Genomic DNA, 24,776 nt, shown 5'->3' with positions numbered 1-24,776 from the left:
AGTTTTTATAATTCGAAAAGATACATGCACCCCAGCGTTCATAGCAGCACTATTCACAATAGCCAAGATGTGGATGCAACCTAAATGTCCATCGATGAATGAATGGATAAAGAAGATGTGGTTCATATATACAATGGAATATTACTCAGCCATAAAAAAGAACAAAATAATGCCATTTGCAGCAACATGGATGGACCTAGAGATTATCATACTAAGTGAAGTAAGTCAGACAGAGAAAGACAAATATCACATGATATCGCTTATATGCAGAATCTAAAAATATAGTACAAATGAACTTAGTTACAAAACAGAAATAGAGTCATCGAAAACAAACTTACAGTTACCAAGGGAGAAAGGGGGTGGGGAGGGTAAATTGGGAGACTGGGATAGACACAAACACACTACTACATATAAAATAGATAACTAATAAGGACCTACCGTACAGCACAGGGAACTCTACTCAATACTCTGCAATGACCTATATGGGGAAAGAATCTAAAAAAGAGTGGGTATGTGTATAACTGATTCACTTTGCTGTACAGCAAAAACTAACACAACATTGTAAATCAGCTACACTCCAATAAAAATGAATCAGAATAGAATAAAGTCTTTAAATGAGTAAAATAAAATATGTAGGCTTGCAAAGGAAGCCAAATGTGCCCAAATACAGGTATCAAAATATTAAAAAAAATTTCAAACAGAGTAATGCATGTGCTTCTATATTAGTGCACTATGAAATAAGATATAGTATTGGGTGTAAAAGGACCATAGTTTCAAATTAGTGAAGAGTAGAAAAGGTATTTCAAGGTGTATATATCGACAGTAACATGTATGGAAATCTGTAACACAGGTGCAGTGATGGCTGCTAATATTTTGGAGATCTCTGTTCATAATGGCAGGAATTGTCGTGTTTTGGTTAGAGGTTATTAGTGAATATGAAGTTGGAATTTTTCCCATTCAGGTTCACAGACCTGCCTGAGTTCTCTGTGATTCCTGAAGGCACTAAGAACCCCTGTGGCATTTTTAAGTCCTGGTCTTCTGTCACTTTCCATCCTCTTGCCGCTCTCTCCCAGGATGGTTTTTCTGACCTTGCAGCGGGTGGGCTGGCGTCTGCAGACAGGTGACCGCATTCTCACTGGGAGTGTGGGGTTGGGGTCACTAAGGCTACAGACAGATTTCCCTGGGTGTGTCATCTCCCCCATCGAGGATGATTCTAACCCGCACATGGGTGAATATTTCTATACTAACATCATGTACTTAGGTGATTTATAAACAACTTATTTAATACCTACTGAAGCAGTGTTTCCTTTTAAGTAGAACTAAAAGTTTAACATGAAACTATTTAAGGCAAAACAGCTAGCATTTCCTGAAGGCTTATCAGTGCCAAGCAAGGAATTCTGAGTACATGTAGTTCTCAAAACAGTCCTATGAGTCTGGTATTGTTTCTATTCCCACTTTACAGATGAGGCACAGAAAGGTCAAGCCACTTGTCCAAGGTCACACAGCCATTCAAAGGAAGAGCTAGGACTTATGCCAACATAGTTGGCTCCCAATTCCTATACTGTTCTCTATCAGAGAAAACATTAAGTAAATGATAAACTTAGTGGTGTATGGATATTGTGAAAAATGAGAAGTTGGTGTGCTAAGGGCTGGCAGTTGTGCCGAGGTGCAGCGTTCTCTCCTGGGGTCCCTTCTTATTGTATGTGGGCTCTGACTGACATTCAGGGTAAGGAAGAAGACGTGAGTCCCTCCAGCTAATTTTTCTATGTTAGCATCCCTTTCTTCCCCGTCTCCACCTCTCATTCCCAGTAAAGTTATATAATCATTAAAATTAGAGCACAGTTTTTACTTTCTACGTAATGTAGGTAAAATAATGGAAAGTATAAACCTGGGAAAGACCTGAGCCATTGCTCACCCCCAAGCCTTCCTTTTATTGATGGGGAAACCCAAGATGACATAATGATGATGAAAATATGAACGACAATCATAATCACATTTTTGGAGCATTTTCTCTGTGGCAGGCAGTGAATAAGGTACCATTTATTGGATATTTAATCAGCAACCTTGAAACCATTGCCACCAAGTCAAAACACCTTCAGATGAGTCATCGATCAGCTTTTTAGATACAAATCTGGCCTGGTTAGTTGGAGGGAAGGATATTTTTTAAATTGAATTCCAAAGTAAATCTCCAGCTGTGACAAGGAAACACTTCTCCTGCCCATATAGTTATTTTTCAACCGAGCAAACATTTTTCAATTGCTGAGAGCATCAAAGCCATCTTTAAAATACTCCTAGAGAATTATAAATGTAAAATCTCCAAGTTGAAGGAGCGTGGAGATCAGGCAAAATAAGAAAACATTGTTTTGTCATTGTCTCTTTAAAAATAATATTCTCCCATCCATGTCAAAGGAGATGTCCCTCGGTTCTTTGAAATGCCTGCTTTTGCCTTTCTCCAACACAGAATATTGCCAACAAGCTTCCCCACGGACCCTAAAGCTGAGTTAAGTCATCCATCACTTGTAAATCGACAAGGGGTCCAAGAGCATCTCTGCAACGCCACAGACCTGCAAATGCACGTTCCGTTCCCCACATCTGGTTATCTGAATTTAGCAACAGCAAAGGCTGCAGAGAAGTACTCATGGGAAGCTGCTGGGTAGAAAAATGCAATCATGGGGTTCAAATACCCCAGTGAGATCCCTTAACCTCTCGCCTCATAGACTGAGGATAACGTGGCGTGTCCTCTGAGAAGGAGAGTCTGGAGCACATGCCCCTTAGGATCCCTCAGCATCCTGGCTGGAAACAGATGGCCTACTCAAAGGGGTTGAACTGGAGACTGTGTGATGACAGAGCCACGGGCAGGATCAAAGGAAACAGCCAGGGATGGTGCAATTCCCAGACGCCCATCCCAGGTGGAAGGCTGAGGCAAGCAGCCCAGTGACTGGTACCCAGCGAGAGGAGAACCACGGAAAACAGCCTCCTTGATAGGACAGGAGCTGTATGCCGAGAGGACCGTTCCCCTGGCAGACATGCAGCAAGAGGGGGAGGGACGGGGACGCAGTAAGAGGGGTAAGGATGGGGATGCAGTAAGAGAGGGAGGGACAGGGATGCAAGAAGAGGGGGGAGGAGTAGGGATGCAGCAGCATTCTAAAACTGCGGTAACAAAGTACCACAAACTGGGTGGCTTAAAACCACAGACATTCATTCTCTTGTGATTCTGCAGACTGGAAATCCACAGTCAAGGGGTTCACAGGGCCAGGCTCCCTCTGAAGGTGCTAGTGGAGAACCTTCCTTGCCTCTGCTCTAAATTCCGCAGGTTGCTTGCAATTTTTGCTTTCCTTGTCTTGTACGTGCATCTCTCCAAGCTCTGCCGCTGTCCTCAAATGACCTTCCTCCATGTGGTCTCCTCCAGATGTCCAAATCCAGCTATCCTTGTAAGGACACCAGTCATTGGATTTTGGACCTCATTTCTATTTTTTATTTAGTCTGGCCACGTGGCTTGTGGGATCTTAGTTCCCCGACCAGGGATTGAACCCAGGCTCCCTGCAGTGGAAGCATGGAGTCCTAACCACTGGACCCCCAGGGAAGTCCCTCAGACCTCACTTTAAGTTAATCACACATGCAAAGACCCTACTTCCAAATAAGATCACATTTATAGGCACAGGGTGGGGCGGGGTGGAAGCGGGGTTAGGGGGTCAACACCTTCCACTGGTTAAGCCCCACCAGGGGCTGGAGGGAAAGGGACGCTGCGGGCAGCAGTCCACACAGGCCAGCGCCCAGGGCCCAGAGCAGGGCAGAGAAGAGGGCAGACCCTGTCCTCTCTTTCCCCATAATCCTCTCCTGCTGCACTTGCCACCCAGCGGCTCCGGGCAGCTCTCAAACCTTAATGAATCTCCCTGACACCCTGGCGAAGTGAGGATTAAGATCATCACTTGGCGGGCTTGAGAATAAGTAGCAATTTCTCCTATAAACAGCCCTAGTGATAGCCACTTTATTTTAAATTTGATTTTATGCAGAGAGATACGGGCACATTCTAGGAATTTTGAAAGCTTGATAGAAGAAAAAAAAAAACCCCTAGTTCCCACCGTGTTTCAGGGGTCAAGGAATATGATTTCGTCTTAAGTTTGCAGAGGTAAAAAATGATAATCGTTTGAAACTCTTTAAAATTCCTGGTAAATCTTGCCACCACCACCCCTCCCCCCCACCCAGGAAAGTCAATCCAGAAGTCCCTCAGTCCTGGAGCTAAGGGCCGCTTCTGACACCTGCCGAAATTAGAGGCTCCTTTCTGTGGCAGAAAATTTAGCTTTTCATTTATTTATTTATTTATTTTTATTTTTAAATTATTTATTTATTTATTTATTTATTTATTCATTTATTTATTTGGCCAGGCTGCTCAGCTTGCAGGATCTTAGTTTCCCAAGCAGGGGTTGAACCCGGGCCATGGCAGTTAAAGCACTGAGTTCTAACTACTGGACCGCCAGGAAACTCCCCTAGCTTTTTATTTTTAAATAAACTGCAGGGAGAAACTCTGAGACATGAACAGACCCGGGAATTGGTTACACGCCATCCCCTTGTCCTACGTTATTCATCTTTAGGGCACAATCTTATTACCTGGTTTTAGCTTAAGAAATAGCTTCCTATTTGCTGGCTGTCTGCCCCGCCCTCCATCCCTTTGAGTGTCAGCTCCCTGAAGGCAAGACTTTACAGTCTGTTTACTGCTGACTCCTCAGGCTGGATGCATACCCACGTGCCTGAGCATCTTAAGGGCTCAGGGTGAGAGTGAGTGGATTCTGTGCCTCTTTATTCCTGAAAAGAGACCAGCACCTCCTGCACCCCAGCCACCAGCACGCGGAAACTGCCGCACGGAGGTCTGCGTCTGGCCTCTGTTCATGGGGTCTCAACGAGCGATGGGAATACTTTTTTCTTACGTCAAGGAAGAACTGAAGCACAAGAACTAAAGTTGCTGCTTCATCTCCTGGCCTGTGCTGGCCCCAGGCTGCCCTAGACCCGCAGCCAGACCCCTCCCTCTCTCCTGCCTCAGCTGATGTGGGTGCTTTGGGGGAGGCGGGGGTTGGAGAGGTGGGAGATTCTTGAAGGCCAAGGAGCTGGACCCTGGAGCTTTCCTGCCTCCACTCAAGGATAGAGTCACATCGCTAAGTAAGTCTGACTTCGGGGGTGGGCAAATGATGGCTTTGTGGGCCAAGTTCTCTGCCTAAGACGGTGCTGGGGGTGGGTGGTATGACTGGGGGGTCCCGCCTGGAAGGGTCACTCTGCTGAGAGTTGAGGAGGGCACTGTCCCTTGCTCTCTCCATCTCCTTTACTCACTGGGAGTTAGAAGGTGCTGCTGAGTGAGACAGAAGGCCACCAAGAATCTCATCGGTGGCTTTACAGCTTTCTTCCTGGATTTTGGAATGGATTTGAGAACACCCGATTTTAAGGTGAGCACTTCCCAAACGAGGCCCATTTCCCATTCAGTCATCCTCTATGTTACCTTTCTGCAGTTTGGTTTTCTTTAGAATGAGCCACAACTGGGAAATTCATTTGTTTTCCAAAGACCAACCCATTGCCTCGCTGGCTGTTATCAGGTAACATAAAGATGTGCCTCTTGTTCGGTTTTTTAAAAAAATTTCTCATCTGGTCAAGCTGCTGTTTTATTTGCTACTTGCTTTCAACAAAAGTTTCTGTTTTGGCTGCTTCTCAAGGTACTAAAGCTCATTCTGGAAAAAAATCTTTGAAAATACAGAAAATAAGAGAATAGAAATGCCTCCCAAACTGCCTCTTTTGTTGTCTACGTGCTAATATAGTTCCTAATTGTCCACGTGGCTTTGCAGAGTTGAGGTCAAATTGTACACTCGAGGGGGAGTAAAATGATGATGTTATATGAGCTCTTAAATTCAGCTGTCAGAACTCTGAGCTCTACTCTGTGCAGTCAGCCACTCCGTGACCTTTCGGTTGAAGGCAGTTTGAATTTGTTTAGTTATTTGCACACAAAAGGATTCTGGGTGTGACATAAGTCATCATTTCATTTTACCTTAAAGGTATTACAAAAACACAATAACCAAAATACTAATGATACCCTGCTTCAAAGAGGGCTTTCTTTTAGTCACTTGAAAATCACAGCCAGGGACTTCCAAAGGTTAAGACTCCAAGCTTCCAATGCAGGGGAAGCTGGTCTGGGAACTAAGATCCCACATGCCATGCGGCATGGCCAAAAAAAAAAAAAAACAGACAAAAAAAGCATGCAAAAATAATCTCATATAATGATTTTACTTTTCACAGTATCTGGATGTCTTATCTTTTTGAAATAGGTAGGGTAGAAACCAGGCACGTATTCCCTAGAACTGATGTCGAGGTCCTGTGACACAGGTCTGCAAACTTTCTCTCTAAAGAGCCAGATAGAAAATATTTTAAGATTTGTGAGCCAAGAGGCAAAACTGAGCATTTTAAGAACCTACTTATATAACCATTTAAAATGTAGCTATTTGAAAATGCAAAAACCATTCCTAGTTTGCATGGTGTACGAAAAGGCAGTAGATTGAATTTGGCCCATGGGCTATAGGCTGTTGAGGCCTTTTTTAGGACATGAAAAGTCAAGAGAAGTCATTCTCCAACCTCAGAGTATTATTTTTTAAAATATTTTATTTATTTATTTATTTATTGGCTGTGTTGGGTCTTCATTGCTGTGTGCGGGCTTTCTCTAGTTGCAGAGAGCGGGGCTACTCTTCCTTGCGGTGCACAGGCTTCTTATTGCGGTGGCTTCTCTTGTTGTGGAGCAAGGGCTCTAGGCACATGAGCTTCAGTAGTTGCAGCACCTGGGCTCAGTAGTTGTGGCCCATAGGCTTAGTTGCTGCACGGCACGTGGGATCTTCCCCTACTGGGGATCAAACCCGTATCCCCTGCATTGGCAGGTGGATTCTTAACCACCTTGCCACCAGGGAAGTCTCTCTAACCTCAGAGTATTAACAAATCCTTGTGGTAGATAATACGTCCTGTGGTAGACATTTATTTCTGTTTCTGACTAGCATCCACTCCCCCTTTTTCAGTGGAAGACAGATCTTCCCATCATGCACCATGGCTACCAGCCCTCAGTCTGATTCCAAACAGGCTCCAGGGTGAGGCATTCCCCAGGCCTGGCCAATCAGAGCATCACGTCCTTTTGGCTTCTGTGATTGACTTCCCAGGTTAGACACATGACCCAAGCCAAGCCAATCAGTTCCAATCAGAGCCAGTCTTAGGTGTTTTCTTGGGTTGGCAATGAGTCTTTCACTCTTTTCCTGCTGGACATGATGTGGTGAACATGTCATCACGTGCTGCCAGTGGCCACCTTGGGGACAGAGCCTCCTGGACAATGACTCTAGCCAAGAGGAGCACAGAGCTGAGAGGGGAAGAGAAGCCACCTTCCACGATGATGTCATTGCACACCTGCACCCTTGGTACTCAATCTGTGCACTGCTGACCACAGGCATGGCATAACTTAGGAGCTTTAAAAAATACCCAACCCAGACCTCCTGAGTGAGAATCTGCCTCTGAGAAGAACCGTCAGGTGACCTATATGCACATTAACGTTTGAGAAACCCTTTTCTAGATTTTTTTTTCATGATTTAACAAAGGATTTATTTGCTGATCCCTAAGAAATAAAATTCAGAAAATAGTCCCCCTCACCCACCACTTGTGGGTGATCTATAGATCTATAGATCTATAATAAAACATTTTCAGTCATCCTCTCCTCTCTTCCCAGGGTGTGCCCTTTCATGTGCACTTCACTGTAGAGCAGACGGACATCCAGAAATACCCTAAAAGGCACCCGGCACTGTGGTGCGGATCCCGCCCCAGTACACCTCCCTGGCAGACAAGTGGAGCTTTTCCTGTAGCTTCCCACTTTCAGTAGAAATGCATTAAAAATTTTTCTTGATAGCAAAATATTTAAAGATTCCCTCCCCTTGCTCATCCTTCAGTTATCTACTGGAAAAGTAGAGGATTGAAAAGGTTTTCCCCCACCTGTGATCAAAACATGGAATACTGAAGAACATCCAGGTTACTCTAAGTTCTTAGGTTATGTATGTAGGTATGTACAGGGGAAGTTGAACCCCAAATTCTATTCCTTCCCAAGTGGGTAAAAGAAGAGAGGATTTGATTAGAACTGCTAAAAAAAACAAAAAACAACAACAAAAAAAAACCTGATAGTTATTCTATGATGGAGCAAAGCAGGCTTTTTCAACCTTAAACTGATACGATCTTTTTGTTCATATACCCTGTGTAGATCCAACAAGATGAGTCTCAAATGTCAGCGTCAGCAGAGAGTGCTAAGATACATGAACAGAAGAGGATGCTGCTGAAGGCACAAAGAACCCCAAGGAATTTTTAGTGCCATTTTCATTTAATAAGCCAGTAGTATAGCAACCTAAAGACCTTGGCTGTGATCACACCAGGATGTTTTTATGGGACTGTTGCAGGAAAACATGATGGGCAGCCGGCATCCTCTGGCTCACGGTGCTGAGTGAGCAGCTCCAGCACCAACTGCATGGAGAGCCTATGGCTGGGGAGTGCAGCGGAGGTATTTCTTGCCAGATGGGAGCTCTTTGGTGAAGACTCCTTTAGGGAAAAGTTATTTGGCTTCCTCTTCAGGGATGGTTGGAAGGACCATCACGCTGTCTCCATTCTTCCAATCAACTGGGGTGGCAACCCTCTTTTCTGCTGTCAGCTGGAGACATATAATTACTCTGAGAATCTCATCAAAGTTCCTGCCAGTGGTAGCTGGGTAGAGGATGGACAGTTTCAGTTTCTTATCAGGACCAAAAATAAACACCACACGAGCTGTCACAGGCATGCCCTTTTTGTCCTTCTCTGCTGGGTCCAGCATGCCCAACTGGATGGCAGGGTCCCGATTCTTATTGCCAATGATGCGAAAAGGTAACTTTTCCGTGGGCTCTTCACCATTGTAAGCATTGATATCCTTGCTCCAGGCAAGATGGTCTTCAACACTGTCTATTGAAAGGGCAATCATCTTAACATTCCTCTTGGCAGATTCTGGTGCCAGCTTTGCAGTTCTGCCAAGCTCCGTGGTACACAATGGAGTAAAGTCCCGAGGGTCAGAGAAGAGAATGCCCCATGAGTCTCCTAGATAGTCGTGGAAACGGATGCAGCCGACAGTAGTATTGGCCTCGACGTTAGGAGCCTTGTCCCTGAGAAGAAGATCTCCAGCCATGGCAGCAGCGGTGACGCAGGCTTGACTTTTTAAGTGACCTGAGGTGGTTAATTCTCATCGTGCTTAAGCCGATTTGGCTTGAGTTTTCTGTCACATGTAACTCAGAGAATTCTAGTTGATATATTTCTCAACCTGGTGTCAATGAAGCCAGCTTATTCCGAAGCTGAGCAGAAATTCATTTCAGAGTATCCATGCCAGGTTCCATGTCCATGAAGGCAAATTCTGGCAAAGACAGTTGGAGCTACACTTCAGAACACTTCCCGTGCCTCTGAAACGCCATCCTCTTTGCATCTCCTAGAAGGGGGTCTTAACAGTTGTGCACAAGCATAGGAATGGCCCTGGAGAAGAGTCCCAGGGCTTGGCAGACACGGGGGAGTGACCACAGGATGGAGTTACAGTCTAGCCCCTTACCATTCTCTTTCTTTCCTCCTCATTTCCAGCTGCACATGGTCTAGCTGGAAGTTGGTAACACGGGTTTGTGTACACTGTATTTGTGTTGTGTTCTATTTGTGTCAATCATACGTTGAGTTACTGTGTAGTGAGGAAGAGACTGGGGTAGTCATCCAGCTTTCCCTCTGCACCCATGTTTCCCAGCCCTCTTGAAATCTGATGGGGCCACAGGACTCCTTCTGCCAAAGATGTGTGTGGAAGCGTCACATGTTATTTGTGACATTGCTCAGAAGAGCTTGCATGTGACTCTGACTGTTCCTCCATCTTTGCCACCAAGAAGGCAACATGTTCCTGATGTTTTAGCTACAAGATGATGATGCATCCGTCAGCATAGATCCCTGAGGGCCTGCCTAGAACAGAGCCCACTAACATCTAAACCATGTGGATAAGAAAGAACAACCTAGATTGCACTAGGCACCTAAGATTTGGGGGTTGATTGTAGCAGCAACATACAATACCCATCCTAACAGACAGAGTGGCCTGAAGCTTCCTTATTAAAAAGGAACAGAAAATAAAAAGAACTGGAGGAGACTTCGAGAAGAAAAAATAAGTAAATACTACACATTTGGCAAATGTCATGAAGCTGGCACGAAAACAGGTGAAGTTGGGAAAGCCTGGATTAATGACTGTAGCAACTTCCAAGGACCAGAAAGAGGGGAAATTGTGAATGCAAACACCCCATGAAACAATTGCAGCAAACATCCCGGGAAAGAGAGGAAGGACACCAGGGTTCAATCAGACAGCTGAACACCTGATCACATGCGCATCCATGACCACACAGGTCTTACCATGGCCAAGGGCACGATGCCAACCAGGTCCTTCTGGCTGATGAAGATCTCAGACACTGCGATGTCTGTGGTCCCCTTCCGCGGGTATTCCACCTGCCAGGTGATGGGCTGACTCCCCGAGAGGCTGCTGAAGCTGGCGATTTCAAAGTTCATCTGCACAACCTCATTGAATAAACTGCTGCTTCTGGAAGAGAGCAAAGGAAAACAGCTTTAAGTTGACTTTGTGTGGTGGAAGGCCCTTTTAAGCCCTTTGCCCTGCCTCCTCACAATTATACCTGGAATATAAGGACAAAGGAAATGCCTTTCAGGTATAGCACCTGAGACTTGGTACCAACTATAAGTTAAGGACCTGGGCATCCGGGATGGGAAGCACCCACAGGTTAAGGATGTGGGTGAAGCGTCTTCAGCACTGAGCATCATTGTATGTATTGATGAATCTCTCGGACTGATTTTGACCAGCACTTCAGACAATGAGTTAATCCAGTTTGCCTCACCCTTGCACCATGAACCTGGATGACCTTGGAACTAAATGGACTCTCTTCAAGTTCAATGTCATTGATGTGCCAGATACCATAAGCAACTAACTCATTGTCTTTCAACCCTTTCCTGGCATATCCTCCTACAGAGGCTGAGAAGCACGAAACTACCTTTCCAGACTCCCTTGCAGCTAGATGCATGCTTAAAGCTGAGTTTCTTCCTGTTAGAGCCACTCCTGTGGTACTTAGATGTAGAAGTGGGTTATGAAGCAGCAGCTGCGAAGGGAATTAAGATTTTCTGACAAGCATTGTGGTCCCGGTTGTTCCAGGGCAGCTGTGGTGGTATTTCTGTCATCCAGGCCCCCATATTATCATGACAAGTGATTCTTCCAGTGCAAAGATCCTCTGCAGAGTTGGTCATTTTCCTTGTCTGTGTTTCTTCCCTGTCTGCCTTGTCCTTGGCTGTACAGTAAACACATTCAATTCAAAGGCTCTCCTAGAAAATCTTGTAATTGCCCAGTATTCTTTAAAGAAACCTCTTCTGTTTAGAAGGACTAGTTAGCTAAAGGGACTCTGATGTCTATAACTAAGAAATCTGACCAACACCCTGTATTTGAAGTGGACCCAGATATGTGTATTTCTTTTTAGCAAGCTTGTCCCAGCAATTCCAGTGTTTTGGGAATGACTGACAATCCAAAAATCTCATTTTTCAGATGACAAAATGAAGGCCTGGGAAGGGAAAATCACTCATTCACAACCACATAGCTAGTTAGTGGCAGAAGAAAGCTGAATGTAGCCTTTACCAACTGCCAGCCCTGTGCTTGTGATAGCATTCTCCAATTCAGTTGGGGGTCAAGTATGAAATTACAAGACACCACATGAGTTTCCCTAGAACAGAGATGGGAAAACTGTGGTCTGTGAACCAAATCTAGTCCTGCTGCCTGTTTTTTGTCAACAGTCTCATTGGAACACAGCCCTGACCACTTGTTTTGTCTCTGGCTGTTTTCGTGTTATAGCACATGGTTGATTATGTCGGGTAATGTATAACCTGCAAAGCCTACAGTATTCATTATCTGGACCTTTACTGAAAAAGTTTGCCAGCCTTTGTTTTAGGAGGTCGGAGAGGGGAAAAATGGGAGAAGCTTCCTGGAACAATTGAATTAATATTGTAAAGAAGGAAAGGCATTGCTGGCATACAGCTGGGTTTGTAGGCTGGGCCAGGGAGATCTTTTAGCCAGGCTGAGGTGCCCCCAGTGCACTTTGCCTCTAGGCTAAATATTGCTGCAAGTGGTGGGCCAACAGTTAGCACCCTCTCAGCTGGCAGCTACTGGGAAGGCCACGTGTTTTCAGGTGAATTGAGGGGGGTTTTTCACAGCACAGCAAGAAAGAAACAGTAAGGATGCTAACACTGTATCCTAAGCATGTTCTGGTACCAGTGTGAAGAGTGATGGAGAAAACTTTCCCTTTGCTGGGGTGATCATTAGTTAAGGATGCTCCCACTTAATCTTCAGGGCTTGCCCATAGCCAGGAGGCCAATTCCTCACTCTGTTACCCTCAGCCATACTCAGTGGCTGGGCTGGGGGGTAACAGCAAGGTCGCTGCACCAACCAAAGCACTGGGACTCATAAATCTTCCTTCCAGTACTCCAGGCCGGAAGTGGGGACTGGAGAATAGCAATTTATGAGATGCTGGATATCCCTCTGGGAGGGAAAACCAATCCAGTGTCTGGAACCTCAAGCCACGGTCTGTACCAGCTCAAGAGTGAATTACTTGCCTTGGAAAATGAGGAAGATGTATCTGGAGTCTGGAGTGTTTCCGAACAAAGACTTTTTTGGTGTTCTTGGTCCAGCAGCTAAGGCCTGCAGGGATCAGGGTAGGCTCAACTCAACTTCTGGACATCTTTCCCATGTGCTCTGGCCAGCCTCTCCTTTCACTGGGCTAAAAACATCTCTCATTTCAGGGGGTTTAATCTTGCCTTCTTAGCAAGAACACCCACTCTTGGTATCTCCTTATCTGCAGCAGAGTTGGCTACCTGGCTGTGCCTACTGGAGATATAGCTGTTGGTTATTTGACAGACTCTACTCAACAAAGAATTCACTTTCCTTAGTACTGCATGTAGCAAAACTCCAGTTGTCCAAAGATCCCATCATAGCCCCAAAAGGATGCCTACACTGAGAATAATGCTAGGGAGTTTGCAATGTGCCGCCATCTTTGAGGTGGAAGACCCCTGCCCTAAAGATGATGCAGTGTGATGATTTCCAAACTGTGGTCCATGAGGCCCTTAGTGTACCAGGGTGGGGGTGTGTGACAGTGCTGGCCTTGGGGCTGGAATTGGTCCTTAATATAACCCTTTCCCCCATCTCACTCCTGCTGCAGGAAAAGTAGATCCAGTGTTATATGTTGTGAATATTGGACATACAAGAAGTATTTTATTAAAGAATGAAAAAGAAAAGTCAGAAAGGGCTGGTGGGAGGTGAGTGTGTGGAACCAAGAAGAGGATCCATGGCTCTTTCAAGGGAACACAGCCAGTGTCATGACTCATTGACTAACATGCTGTCACCTTCCAAGCAGACCTCCTGAGCTCAAGTCCTGGCATCACCCGTTACCAGCTGGGTTACTTTGAGCAGCTCTGCCCTCTTTTCTCCAGTTGCCAAGTGGGAACTCGAATCCTTCCCATTTCATGGAGTTGATAGGAGGATTAAAAAATGAGCAAATATATCTCAGGCACTTAGAACTTGGCACTACCAAAGGTCAGTAAATGTGAGCTCTTCCTGATTTTAGCAGGACTTGACACTACATTCATTCTCTGTGACTTAAGATTTGGTCTAATGCCACCCTTTAAAACCTGTCCCTCTAGGGCTGGTCCAGGAGCTCCCTGAGAACAAACCAGAGTATAGATGCCAATTCTCTGCCGTTCATCATGAACTGGGATCTGTTCAGACTTGTATACAAGTGCATTTACTCGGTAGCTGTTCCTGTCAGACATGATACCATGGTATGATACATTATGTTAGCAGATGGGGACCAAGAAAAGAAGAACTCTCTCTGCAATTCTGTCTGTGGCCAGTGCTTTTCTACTCTCTCTGAGCCAACTGAAATCCTTGTTAAGCCTTTGCCTTGAAGGGACCAAGAACCCTCCATGCCAGCCTATATGGGGTTTGTGATATGGTTGGGAGTAATAAAGAGAGGAATTTAAATACTTAAGTGACTCCAGAGAGCACCCAAGAACCACCACTTGCTAAATCAATAGTGTAGATTTATTGCAGTAACTCTTGAAAGAGATCTTCAAAATTGGCTTAAAAAAAGCTCTTACTCAAAAGCAAATAAATTCCCCCAACAGTCACAATAAAGTTTGGACCACTGGAAACCCAATTTACCAAACCTCTTAGGTATTGAACTCTATCTCGTAAGAAAATGAAGTCTCAGTGTATCTGAAGAAGCCAAAAGGGCTGTGCCTCCCCACTATAGAGTGTAAGAGATTTCAGCTCCAAAGTTATCAGACACTGATGACAGCTTAATGCCTGCAGAAAGAAATGAGACTAACAAAATGAAGAAATCAACCTTATAATAGGGAAGCAGCTCCAAGAGAACAGAATAATTTGGCCCAGGCTTTGTTTTATTCATTTTACTTCATGTGTATTTCATGAAGGCAAAGGACACATACATCCCCTCTGGGAAAGGCTTTATTAGATAGTCCCATTGACCCAGCCATCCACACGGATGCCCTGATGATCTCTGGGAGCTCTCCACGGTGCTGAAGAATATTAGTTTGGGCTGCAAGTTGCAAGCAACAGAAAACACCTTGAGCTGACTGATAAAGAAAGGAGAACTCAACACATGCCTCAACATTACTAGGAAGTGTGGGGAAAAAGACATGGAGAATAGGTGGGGGCAAAGTTACAAGGTGAGAATCTTGGCCAAAACCAATTCTAGACAGGACACCACTGCTGATGCCAAAACGAAGTTTCTACTGTCCTTGATGCTGTGCACCACCAATCCCACATTCAAAGTGCTGAGTGGGGATATCTGATTGGCTGAGCTGAGCTAACATGCCTAATCCAATGTCAGGGCAGTGAGAAAGGATCTGGTCTGTTATTGAGAGAGTCATCTCTTCCATTCCTTCTCTCTGCAATTAGCATACAGGGCATAATTCAGGATACAGGATAATGGTGAAGGGCAGAGGGAGGAGAAAAGCCTTTGAAGGTTGCCCTGTTTCCAGACACACTTGGACAAGATTGAGCTCAGACTTAACTTTTTCCCCTTCTTTCTATCCCAGTCCCCAAAGCCTAAAAATTTATAGGAGCAGGTAAATGTGGAAGGATGAGGAAAGAGAGTACTTCACTGCAAATCATATTGACGGCAATGACATTGCTTCAAAGGCAACTGCAATTCTTAAGGAAGGAACCTGAGCCTTCCCTTTCTGTAAAGTGGGGACTCTCAGCCTTGGCTGAATGTTATGATCACCTGGGGAGATTAAAAAAAAAAAACTATCAATACCTGGGTCTATCCTGGACCAGTGGCATCTGACTCTCAAGAGGTGTCACTCAGATATCGGAATTTTTATATCTCAGGTGATTTTAATGTGTGGCCAAGATCGAACATTACTGCTATACCAAAAGGGCTCTCTCTCTGTGATCACCAAGCATTTTGCTTCTAAATGATTATTATTTTTTTGCTTCCTAGTGTCTACACAGCAGTTGTTTTGGGTAGGTGTTCCAACCATGGGCTCTGAAATAAGACACACTTTGAGGACCTCCCTGGTGATGCAGTGGTTAAGAATCCACCTGCCAATGCAGGGGACATGGGTTTGATCCCTGGTCCGGAAAGATCGCACATGCCTCGGAGCATCTAAGCCCGTGCATTACAACTACTGAGCCTGTGCTATAGAGTCACAACTACTGAGACTGTGTGCTGCAACTACTGAATCCCGTGCCCCTAAAACCTGTGCTCTGAAACAAGAGAAGCCCAGGCGCTGCAACGAAGAATGGCCCCCACTCATCACAACTAGAGAAAGCCCATGTGCAGCAACAAAGACCCAATACAGCCAAAAAAGACACACTTGAATTCTGACTCTGCTATTTAGTGGGGGTGTGATCTGGGGCAAGTTACTTAACCTATTAATTCTCAACTTTGATGACAATCTGGAATTATTTGGTGGAGGGGCTTTAACAAATTCTGAGCTCTGGGTCCCACACCAGGGATCTTCTTTCATTGGCCTGGTGTGGGACCTCGGAACTGGGATTCTTCAGGACTCCACAGGTGATTCTAATATACAGCAAATTTGAAGAACCACTAATTTTTCCTGTAGAAGAATCTGTTCCCTGATCTGTAATAAGCCGCCCTTATGAGGCGGTTGCAAGGATAAAAGGTATAACATGTGCAGAGCTGAATGCATACAATAGCAGCTATTCACCAAGTGGTAGCTCTTATTATGGCTACAATAGTTCTCCTGTTCAATAACCTGGCAGGACTTGCACATCTTTGTCCTCCTAAGGCTGTGTGTCCTGGGATCTGGTGAACACAGCAGGTGGGGAAAAATAAGACCTTATCCATGGTCCCTGGATCCTGACCTAAGCATCCTTCCCAGGCAGCTAGTGTGCATCAAGCACTACCCCTGAATTTGACTAGACTAGGTCCCTTCACTTACTTTTCTTCCTTCAGCATGGCAGATGAGCATGGGCACACGTTTTTGGAGTCAAAGCTCTGGATATGAACCTCACACTTACCCTCGAGACATTATTCACGTTAGTCATGCTTTCAATACCTCACTTTCATCTCTGAAATGGGGATATACATTCTGGTCTTGCAGGGTCTTGTGCATATTTAGGGAGATAAATGTTCGTGCTTAACTCACTCTAGGAGCCTGGCACATAGCTGTGCAAATTGTTGACAGCTAATACAATTAATAAAAGAAATGGGCTGATGAGATGGACCACAGGTAAGCTGAACAAAATTGTGGACCAGGTGGAGCTCTTGAAGAAAGCGCATGGAAGGTTCCAGTTCTTCTAGATGTCTCCTGTGTGAAAGTCCCCAAGATAGCTCCAGGGAACCCTTGGCCACACAGCTGAAGGCTCAGTGTGTTCCTACATTCCTGCTGGCTATTTTCCTTGCAGTAAAGCCTGTGGCTTGCATGGACCCAACATATGAGGAATGTGTGATATATTAATTCTCAAGCTGCTGAAATTTTAGCTAAATTAGGTCACACTTTAGGAAGTGCAGCTGCTAAGACAGCTTCAGAGATGTAGGTGGAGGAAGCCTGGCCCCACACACCCACCCAGCAGGTTCTTCAGCCATGTGATTGGCTTCCCGGTGCTGCCACACTGGTCCCTCTACGAGGAAAGCACTGGGCCCATCCCTCAGATCAGATAGCACCATGAAGATGCCCAGAAGCAAGATCATATGGCAAGAGAGAGGTCCAGCCACCCCAGCCCCAAGCTATTGTATCAGATAAATATAGCTCCATAAGATACCTAGGAAAAACCAACAGAAGAATTGCCCAGAAAATTCTCATTTATTGAGAAATAACAGTTGTTTGAAGATAGCAAGCATGGGACAGTTTGTTACACAGCAATGGATAACAGACGATGGCTCTGACTGATACAGGTCTTTCACTTGATTCCTAAGGGATCTTAGAGTCACCCATGCACTTTGCCATCAGGATATGGCAGAAGTTGAATAGGATTATCTTGAGATGCAAGGGGCAGGGAGGGCCTGAGAAGGAACCCACCCCACTGCCTAGCCTCCTACAGCTTGAGTGGTATAGGAAAGCAATGGAATTTTCACCTAGTCCCAGGGAAGGTTACTAAAGTCAGTCTCCTGTAGTCTTCGTCCTGCAGGGAAAGATGTCATGGGTGGTCCACTCAGAGACCAGGTAGAAACATGGAAACCTCAAGAACATTAGCATTGAACCATGACCTCGCCCCAGCACCAGATGGCATCCTTGTGGATGAAGCCATGAGCCAGATTATCTGAACACCCAAGGTTCCCCACCTGACCACCGTCCAAAGCCTTTCCACCCAGGTCAATCTTGAAGAAAATAAGGCAGAGCTCAAAAGACTGAATCAACCAAGTTTAAACCTGAAATGCTTTAGCAAACTGGAAATCAACCAGATTAACTTTTCTGCTATCAAGTAGAATGGAGGCTTAAGGCACACCTTGAGCACTGACAGATAGAAGAATAGAACTATATATACAGGGCTTGCACACTGGATTTGTAGGTTGGAAACACACTCACTACATTTGTTAGTGGAAGTTGAATGTGGCAGAGCAAGCGTTTTTTAAGGGACCATTCTGAGCCTGGCCCTAGGATCAGCAATGCTTTCATCTCCCAATTCTTGGCAATATGATACCCCTATCTCCACTACTGCATCAATTTCCTTCTCTACCATTTTCTCTCTAGCTTATTCCACTCAAAGCCACCACGCTTTCCTCTACCTCAGTGCCTTTGCACTTGCTTCTCCCCAGACATCCACGCAATTCACTCATCACTACGTTCACCCTGTTATCCACGCAGCTAAGCCAACCACTTTATCCACATCATCACATGACACATTATACATTTATATGCATTGGGTCGTTCACCATCTGCTCCCATTCCCTTTCTCCACCACAAGCTCCATGAGAACAAGGACATTGTACTGCTCACTGTGATATTCTCATGCTACATCACAGTGCTGACCCTCAGGAGATGGGTCAATAAATACTTGTCAAATGAATAATGAATGAGTGATGCTCCAGGAGCCGGGTTCCCTGATATTCACACTCTTCTTTCCTTCCACTAGTCAGGTTAATATTTATTTCAGCTCAAGAAGGGAAAAGGAGTCCCTGCTCAGTTGGAGAGGAGGGCGGATGCAGCCTTTGAAGCTATCAGCCTTTCCAGAAGGCTTGAACTCCTTCCAAGGGAGAATCGAAAAGCAGAGCTCATTGGAGACCTTCCAGGAAAGACATGCTCCAAGGTCCACTACTAAAACTTTGCCTTTTCCAAATATCACAGAAGACAGAATTTGGATCCTCGCCAAAGCTTGCTATTGAATTTTATGCCCGCTGAGCACCACTAAATACATAATGAAGAGGCTGAATTAACTATGCAAAAGTATAATTTACAGTTAATGTCTGTAATTGATGAGTTGAGGGTCTCTGGCAGCACGAATCGCTAAGACTAAAAGGACTGGGGGGATAAAGGAAAGTTTTACTTTCAAAATAGAAAATAGAAGCATGCTCTGCTCAGCACCCAACCTGTCCATCCATTCATCCATCCATCAAGCGCTTACCAAGCCCCCATTTTGTGCCAGGCATGCACTTTGGTACTTGAGATACAGAAGTGAATGTGCTGTGGTCCACAGTGGGTCACAGATCTCCAGCAGAATTCCCACAACCTGTTATCAGTTTCCCATTTATCTGGCTAAAGACACGGGGAGGAGACTGACCAGAGTGAAGGCAGATGCAGCGTGTCCTGGAGCTGCTTTGCTCTGGTACCCTGTTCCCCTCTGTAGCATCTGGCTGCCCTGGCATCTTCCAAGAGGGCAGGGTTCTGCCTGAATTGAAAAGGCAGTCTAATTCTTGCTCTACCACTTCTCTCTGGATTTGCGGGTGCATATCATCCTCATCCTGGAAGAATTTATACTCACAATCTCTGCCCTTCTATTTATGTCCTCAACCCAGCTGCACAACAGAGTAATTTGGTGACCTTTAGCAAAACACCAATGCTTTTTCAAAAACACCTTCTTCTCTTCCCTTCAGATTCATCTTGTCTATGATGGGTCCAGATATCATTTTTTTTTTCTGATAAAGCTTCAGAGGAATCCCCATGTGAAGCCAGGGTTAAGAAGAACTGTTTTCCAGGGATTGGTGGGGGCGGATTGGATAAATGTAGTCAACAAACTTCCAGTTATAAGATAAATAAATACAGCGTGATAAAGATGAGTAACACTGCTGTATGTTACAAATGAAAGTTGTTGAGAGTAAATCCTCAGAGTTCTCATCACAAGGAATATATATATATGTATTTCTTTAAAAAAATTTTTCTATTATTGATTGGCTGCATTGGGCTTTTGTTGCTGCACGCAGGCTTTCTCTAGTTGCAGCAAGTGGGGGTTACTCTCCATTGCGGTGTGTGGGTTTCTCATGGTGGTGGCTTCTCTTGTTGTGGAGTATGAGCTCTAGGCCAGTGGGCTTCAGTAGTTGCAGCACATGGGCTCAGTAGCTGTGGTTCACGGGCTTAGTTGCTCTGTGGCAAGTGGGATCTTCCCAGACCAAGGATTGAAGCCGTGTTCCCTGAATTGGCAGGCAGATTCTAACCACTGTGCCACCAGGGAAACTCTATATTTCTATTTTTAGTTTTGTATCTATATAAGATGATGGATGTTCTGTAAACCTATTGTGGGCATCGTTTCATGATGTAAGTTAAATCATTATGTTGTACACCCTAAACTTGAACAGTGCTGTATGTCAATTATATTCAGATAAAACTGGGGAAAAAAAGAGAACTGCTTTTTATTATTTTTTAAGGGAATGGTTTCAAATACAGAGACCTTATTCTTGTACCAAACTCAGCAGCACCAAGACGACAGCCCCATCCAGAGCATAAATGCAGAGGCAGGCTCCAGCATCCCAGCCCTTCATCTCTGCCCTGGGTTCCCCAGTGCTGCAAGAAGCTCCACCCACCAGATCCTAGAAAGCATCAGTATTGTGGTCAGCAGTCAGAAACCCTAGCGCATGACAGGTAGTTCTGTAGAGGAGATTTCACTCTAGTGATAAAGGCTTTGGAGGGGTGGAGAGGGCAAACAGGATGGCGAGACAACCAGGGATTATCAATGGGAAAAAACCACTTCTCCCTCCAGGGTCAAGGGCCAAAGGGCGGGGCTGGTGACCCCAGGAGCCAGGTCACTGCGGGGACAGCTGCAGTCAAGAGCTGCCCAGCAGGAGAAGAGCCAAGAAGATGAAGGACCCACTGCCTGAGGCACCATCAGAGGCAGAGAGGCCAGCAAATACCCTGACTTCTTTACTCCCTCCTATTTCAATCTCTCACCAGCACCTCCACTGGCTAAACGTCACCATAATTCAGTTGGAGGAATCACAGAGCAAGGGAATAGTGGGGAATTGATTTGAGACCAAATGGGCAAACAGCCGGCACACACTCCCAGCACGACTCCCCCACAAACAACAGCAGCTCAGCAGAGCGTAGCCGCCACGTGCACTGGGGAATCTGCACACTGTTTGGCTCTACCAGGAACCCCGTGTCAATGACCATCCAATAGACGTTTAATGAGCACCTGTTATAAGCCTGGCACTGTGCTAGGTGATGCTGAGAGAGAAAGACAAGGTCCTTCCCTTGAGGCAGGTTTTACTACAAGATCGGAGAGGTGGGCAATTACAGCAAGATGTGTTGAGGACTAGGATGCTAAGACATTCAAAGGCAATTCCTGAAACCAGGACAACTCAACCAAGAGGGTCAGAAGAGGCTTCCCTAAAATGGGACTTTTGAGCTCAGACCTGAACCCTGAGGGGGTGTAAACCAGAGGAAAATAGGCAAGGGAGTTTGGAAAGAGGGGTCATTATGGGTGGACATCTTTCGAGGACCAAAAGAAGACCAGCTGGAGTGCAATGAACCTGGTTATAGACACATCCTAACATCTGGGCAGCAAGCTGGAGGCTGGAAAGGGGCAGGATGGGGCCAGCACCCTGTGTCACTGCGTGGTGGTGGGGGTGGTGATAGGGGGCTTTCATACTTATTCCTCTAACATTTTTAAAAACAGTTAATAACTGTCAGGTTGACATTTTCTCTTAAAGGAAAAAAAAAAAAACTAAGAAGGCATCATGTTGAGTGGATATACCTGGGGGAGCAGCTGTTCACAGGGCCAAGCATCCCTGCCAAACCATCCCCTCTCAACTCAACTCGACTTGCAGCACTTGGCATTTCCAGTTTAGGGAAAGCCTTTATTAAGTGCCCCGAAAGCATCCCTAATAGAAAACAGATGAGCTGAAAAGAATTACCTCCATCCAATAGAGTTGAGTCTTCAGGTATACGAGTGGCTTGGACCATGGGGATGACAAAGCATTTGACTAAATCAATGTTAACAAATGGCTTTCAGCCGGAAGAGCTCGTGAGTGGTGACGTTTAAGTCTGATAGGGCTGTCATGCGACATGTAGGGGGAAGGCGGATTCTTCAAGCCATGTGTCCCATCGCCTTGGCACCCACACAGAAGGCAGGCCAGTGTGACAGAACATGGGATTGGGAATCAAGAGATGGCTGTAGCCCTGATGGAGTGGCTATTTCTCCTTTCAGAGCTCCCCGGCATCCACCCAATGTAATATAATTTAATAGCATGTCAGTTTCCTCTTGGAGAATTTGCCTTCTCTTACTATACTGAGCTGTGATGGGAGGTAAATTCCTGGTCATTACTCCCTTGCCCCCACTTTAAAGATAAAGTGGCTGAATCCTCCATTTTTCCAGTGCTGTGTGGCCAACATGGCTTAACCAGGTGGACGTGCACGTCTGGACCTTGACTGCAAAGAAGAGAAAAAGGAAGGAATGGCTGAATGGCTGACTCTGGCTAAACTCTCTGCCTCAAAGCCTCTGCTTTGGTTACTCTTGCCTGGTCCTCTGGGCTGCACTGGTTCTCACCCACCCCTGAGTCTGTCCTTCTGCCTCTTCTGATCCTGTAACCTCCTACTCTACGTCATGCACTGCCTTTGGCTTAAATTACTCAGATTGAGTTTCTCTTGCTTTGCAAGCAACAACCCTGACCGAGACATCTGGTTGACCCTGGTCCCTCCTCGGGCCTCACTTTCCCCTTTTGTAAGAGGAGGTAAATTGACCAGGTCCTCTCCATGCTGTTGTCACACTCTGGACACGGTGGTGTTTGTCCCACATCAGACAGATGTCAGCACCTTGGGAGAAAACAGTGCCTGGAGAAACAGCTTCAGGAGACGTCCTTGCCTTCCTCAAGTTACCTGGAAACTGCATCAAACTCTTTCATCTCTAAACGGTTCCTTGTGTTCTAACACCAAGGCGGTCTGGCTTGAAAGGCAGGCAGATGCCATGAACAAATGTCTCCCCTGGGGGCTATCACCGGACACAGCAAGAGAATCAGATATCAGGAAAAAACGTAGGGGATGGAAAAGGCAACGGAGGATCAAAACAATATTTCCCCACTCTGTCCTCCTGGGAGCAGTGTTTTTCCTCCAGCCTCCCTGACCATTCTGACCCATCGTAAGAGAGGAATGTTTGCTGGCACGCAGCACTCCCTCTCTTCAGACATGAAGGATGCAGTCACCATTAAATCTGGTTTCCCTCCAGCAGCCACGATGGAGAAGGGGGGAGGTTTCACATCAAAGGCACCAGAGTCATAGCTGTTTGGCTGAGGCCCTCCAAGGGGACTTCCAATTTAGAAAAAAAAAAAAAAAAAAAGCCATTCTTAGGTGTCTTGGAAGCTGCTCCAAGAGAGAGTAATGATGCCGAAATGAACCGCATCCTTTGAGAAATGAGTTTAAAGGCTGCAATTTCATTTTAGAGTAAACTCCGTTTAGGTGGACTGTGGGGAACTGAATAATACTGTGTTCACACTGGAAATGGAAACATCATCCTTGTTGAAAAATAGTTTCAATCCCAGAGCTTTTGCTTGCAGAAGTGTTACAAGGCGGCTGCAACAGCTGTTCTTTTAGTTTCCCCAATTCCCAGCCTTGTTGGTGAGCGACGGTGGCTTTGAGTCCTTCAGCTGCAGGATGGGGAGGGCTCTGGCCACCTCTGCTTGCTCCGTGCAACATGCATTCTTTCAAGAAAATAGCTACTGAGTGCCTCCAAGACGCAAGGCGATTTTCGAGGAACTGGGGACACAGCAGCGACAAAAAAGATGCCGCTTCTCCTGGAGGTTTCATTCTAGTGCTTGCACGGTTTCGGAACAGGAAGGGAGGTGGGAAACTGACAAGAAACAGACCAACAAGGGAGTAATGGTGACTGTTCATTGTGGATGGCAAGCACATAGCATGTGACCTAGCACTGACTAAATGCTCAAAGACGGTAGCTGAAGCATCATTTCACAGGTCCATCTCCTTGCCCTTGGCCTCCCAAGTTGTATGGACCCCGCTGGGAATCTGTGTCATACTGTTCAGGTGACTCGGTGTCACCTGCGTAATGATGATGTTCTGATCCCAGAGGAGCTGCTGGAGCCATTAGCGAGAGGAAGGGTCCTCACTGGGCTGGATTTCTTTGCTCTTTCTTGTTTCCTCAACTGAGGGCTCAGAGCAAGCCTCCTCTTGGTGGTACAAACAGGAGCCCTGTGTCCTTTCCTGGCCTCAGGAGAGCCAGGGTTTGGAAGCCAGGCTCCTAACACACCAACCAGCACACTTTCCCATGATTCTGCAGACAAGCATGAAACACTCCATCAGAGAGAACAGGAGTAGTGTAGGAGAGTGGAAACTGACTCATAGGAATCACCTTGATACTTCTCTCTTCAAAACTGTCCATTGACTTGGAAATGGGTGTATTAGGTGGGGAAAGAGATGTGGACCTAGTGCATGTGCACTGGGCAGGGAGTTTACTGTCCATCAGCTCCCCCAGTCCTCAGGATGTGATCCTATTCAGCTCACACAGAGTAAGTAAGGACACAGAGCTTTTAAATCAGGATTTGAACCCATATCTGCTGGACTCCAATTCCCATGCAGGTGTCTGACACATCCAGGTAAACACCTGAATTCCATTTTCTAGACTGTGTAATGTTGGGAAAGTGTCTCTATGCAGAGATCTGAAAAATGGGATTGACATCACATCCCTCACAGAAGTGGCTAGAATGTTAAAAGCATCAGACTTCTGAGACATGGAAGCAACCTAAGTGTCCAACAGCAGATGAATGGATAAAGAC

At 45.7% G+C, this 24,776-nt stretch overlaps 2 protein-coding genes across 2 annotated transcripts in view; both read right to left on the bottom strand.

Moving 5' to 3' along the window:
* TMEM132C (transmembrane protein 132C) overlaps positions 1 to 24,776 on the bottom strand; it is a 395,705-nt gene that overhangs the window by 71,543 nt on the left and 299,386 nt on the right. Inside the window, exon 4 of the mRNA XM_057744545.1 lies at positions 10,441 to 10,624. Within this exon, the coding sequence (XP_057600528.1) occupies positions 10,441 to 10,624 (184 nt within the window). The remainder of the gene's footprint in view (positions 1 to 10,440; positions 10,625 to 24,776) is intronic.
* On the bottom strand, positions 8,356 to 9,216 carry LOC130858299 (peroxiredoxin-6-like). The gene has a single exon (XM_057744547.1). The coding sequence runs from the start codon at positions 9,200 to 9,202 to the stop codon at positions 8,603 to 8,605; it is 600 nt and encodes a 199-aa protein (XP_057600530.1). The 5' UTR covers positions 9,203 to 9,216; the 3' UTR covers positions 8,356 to 8,602.

This window comes from Hippopotamus amphibius, chromosome 8 (assembly GCF_030028045.1).
Source record: "Hippopotamus amphibius kiboko isolate mHipAmp2 chromosome 8, mHipAmp2.hap2, whole genome shotgun sequence".
Taxonomy (NCBI): domain Eukaryota; kingdom Metazoa; phylum Chordata; class Mammalia; order Artiodactyla; family Hippopotamidae; genus Hippopotamus; species Hippopotamus amphibius.
The sequence above is the reverse complement of the archived record's forward strand: the minus strand, read 5'-3'. Positions and strand labels throughout refer to the sequence as shown.

Coding starts and splice junctions, on each gene's coding strand:
- LOC130858299 (XM_057744547.1), bottom strand. CDS start 9,202: ATGGCTGGAGATCTTCTTCTCAGGGACAAGGCTCCTAACGTCGAGGCC.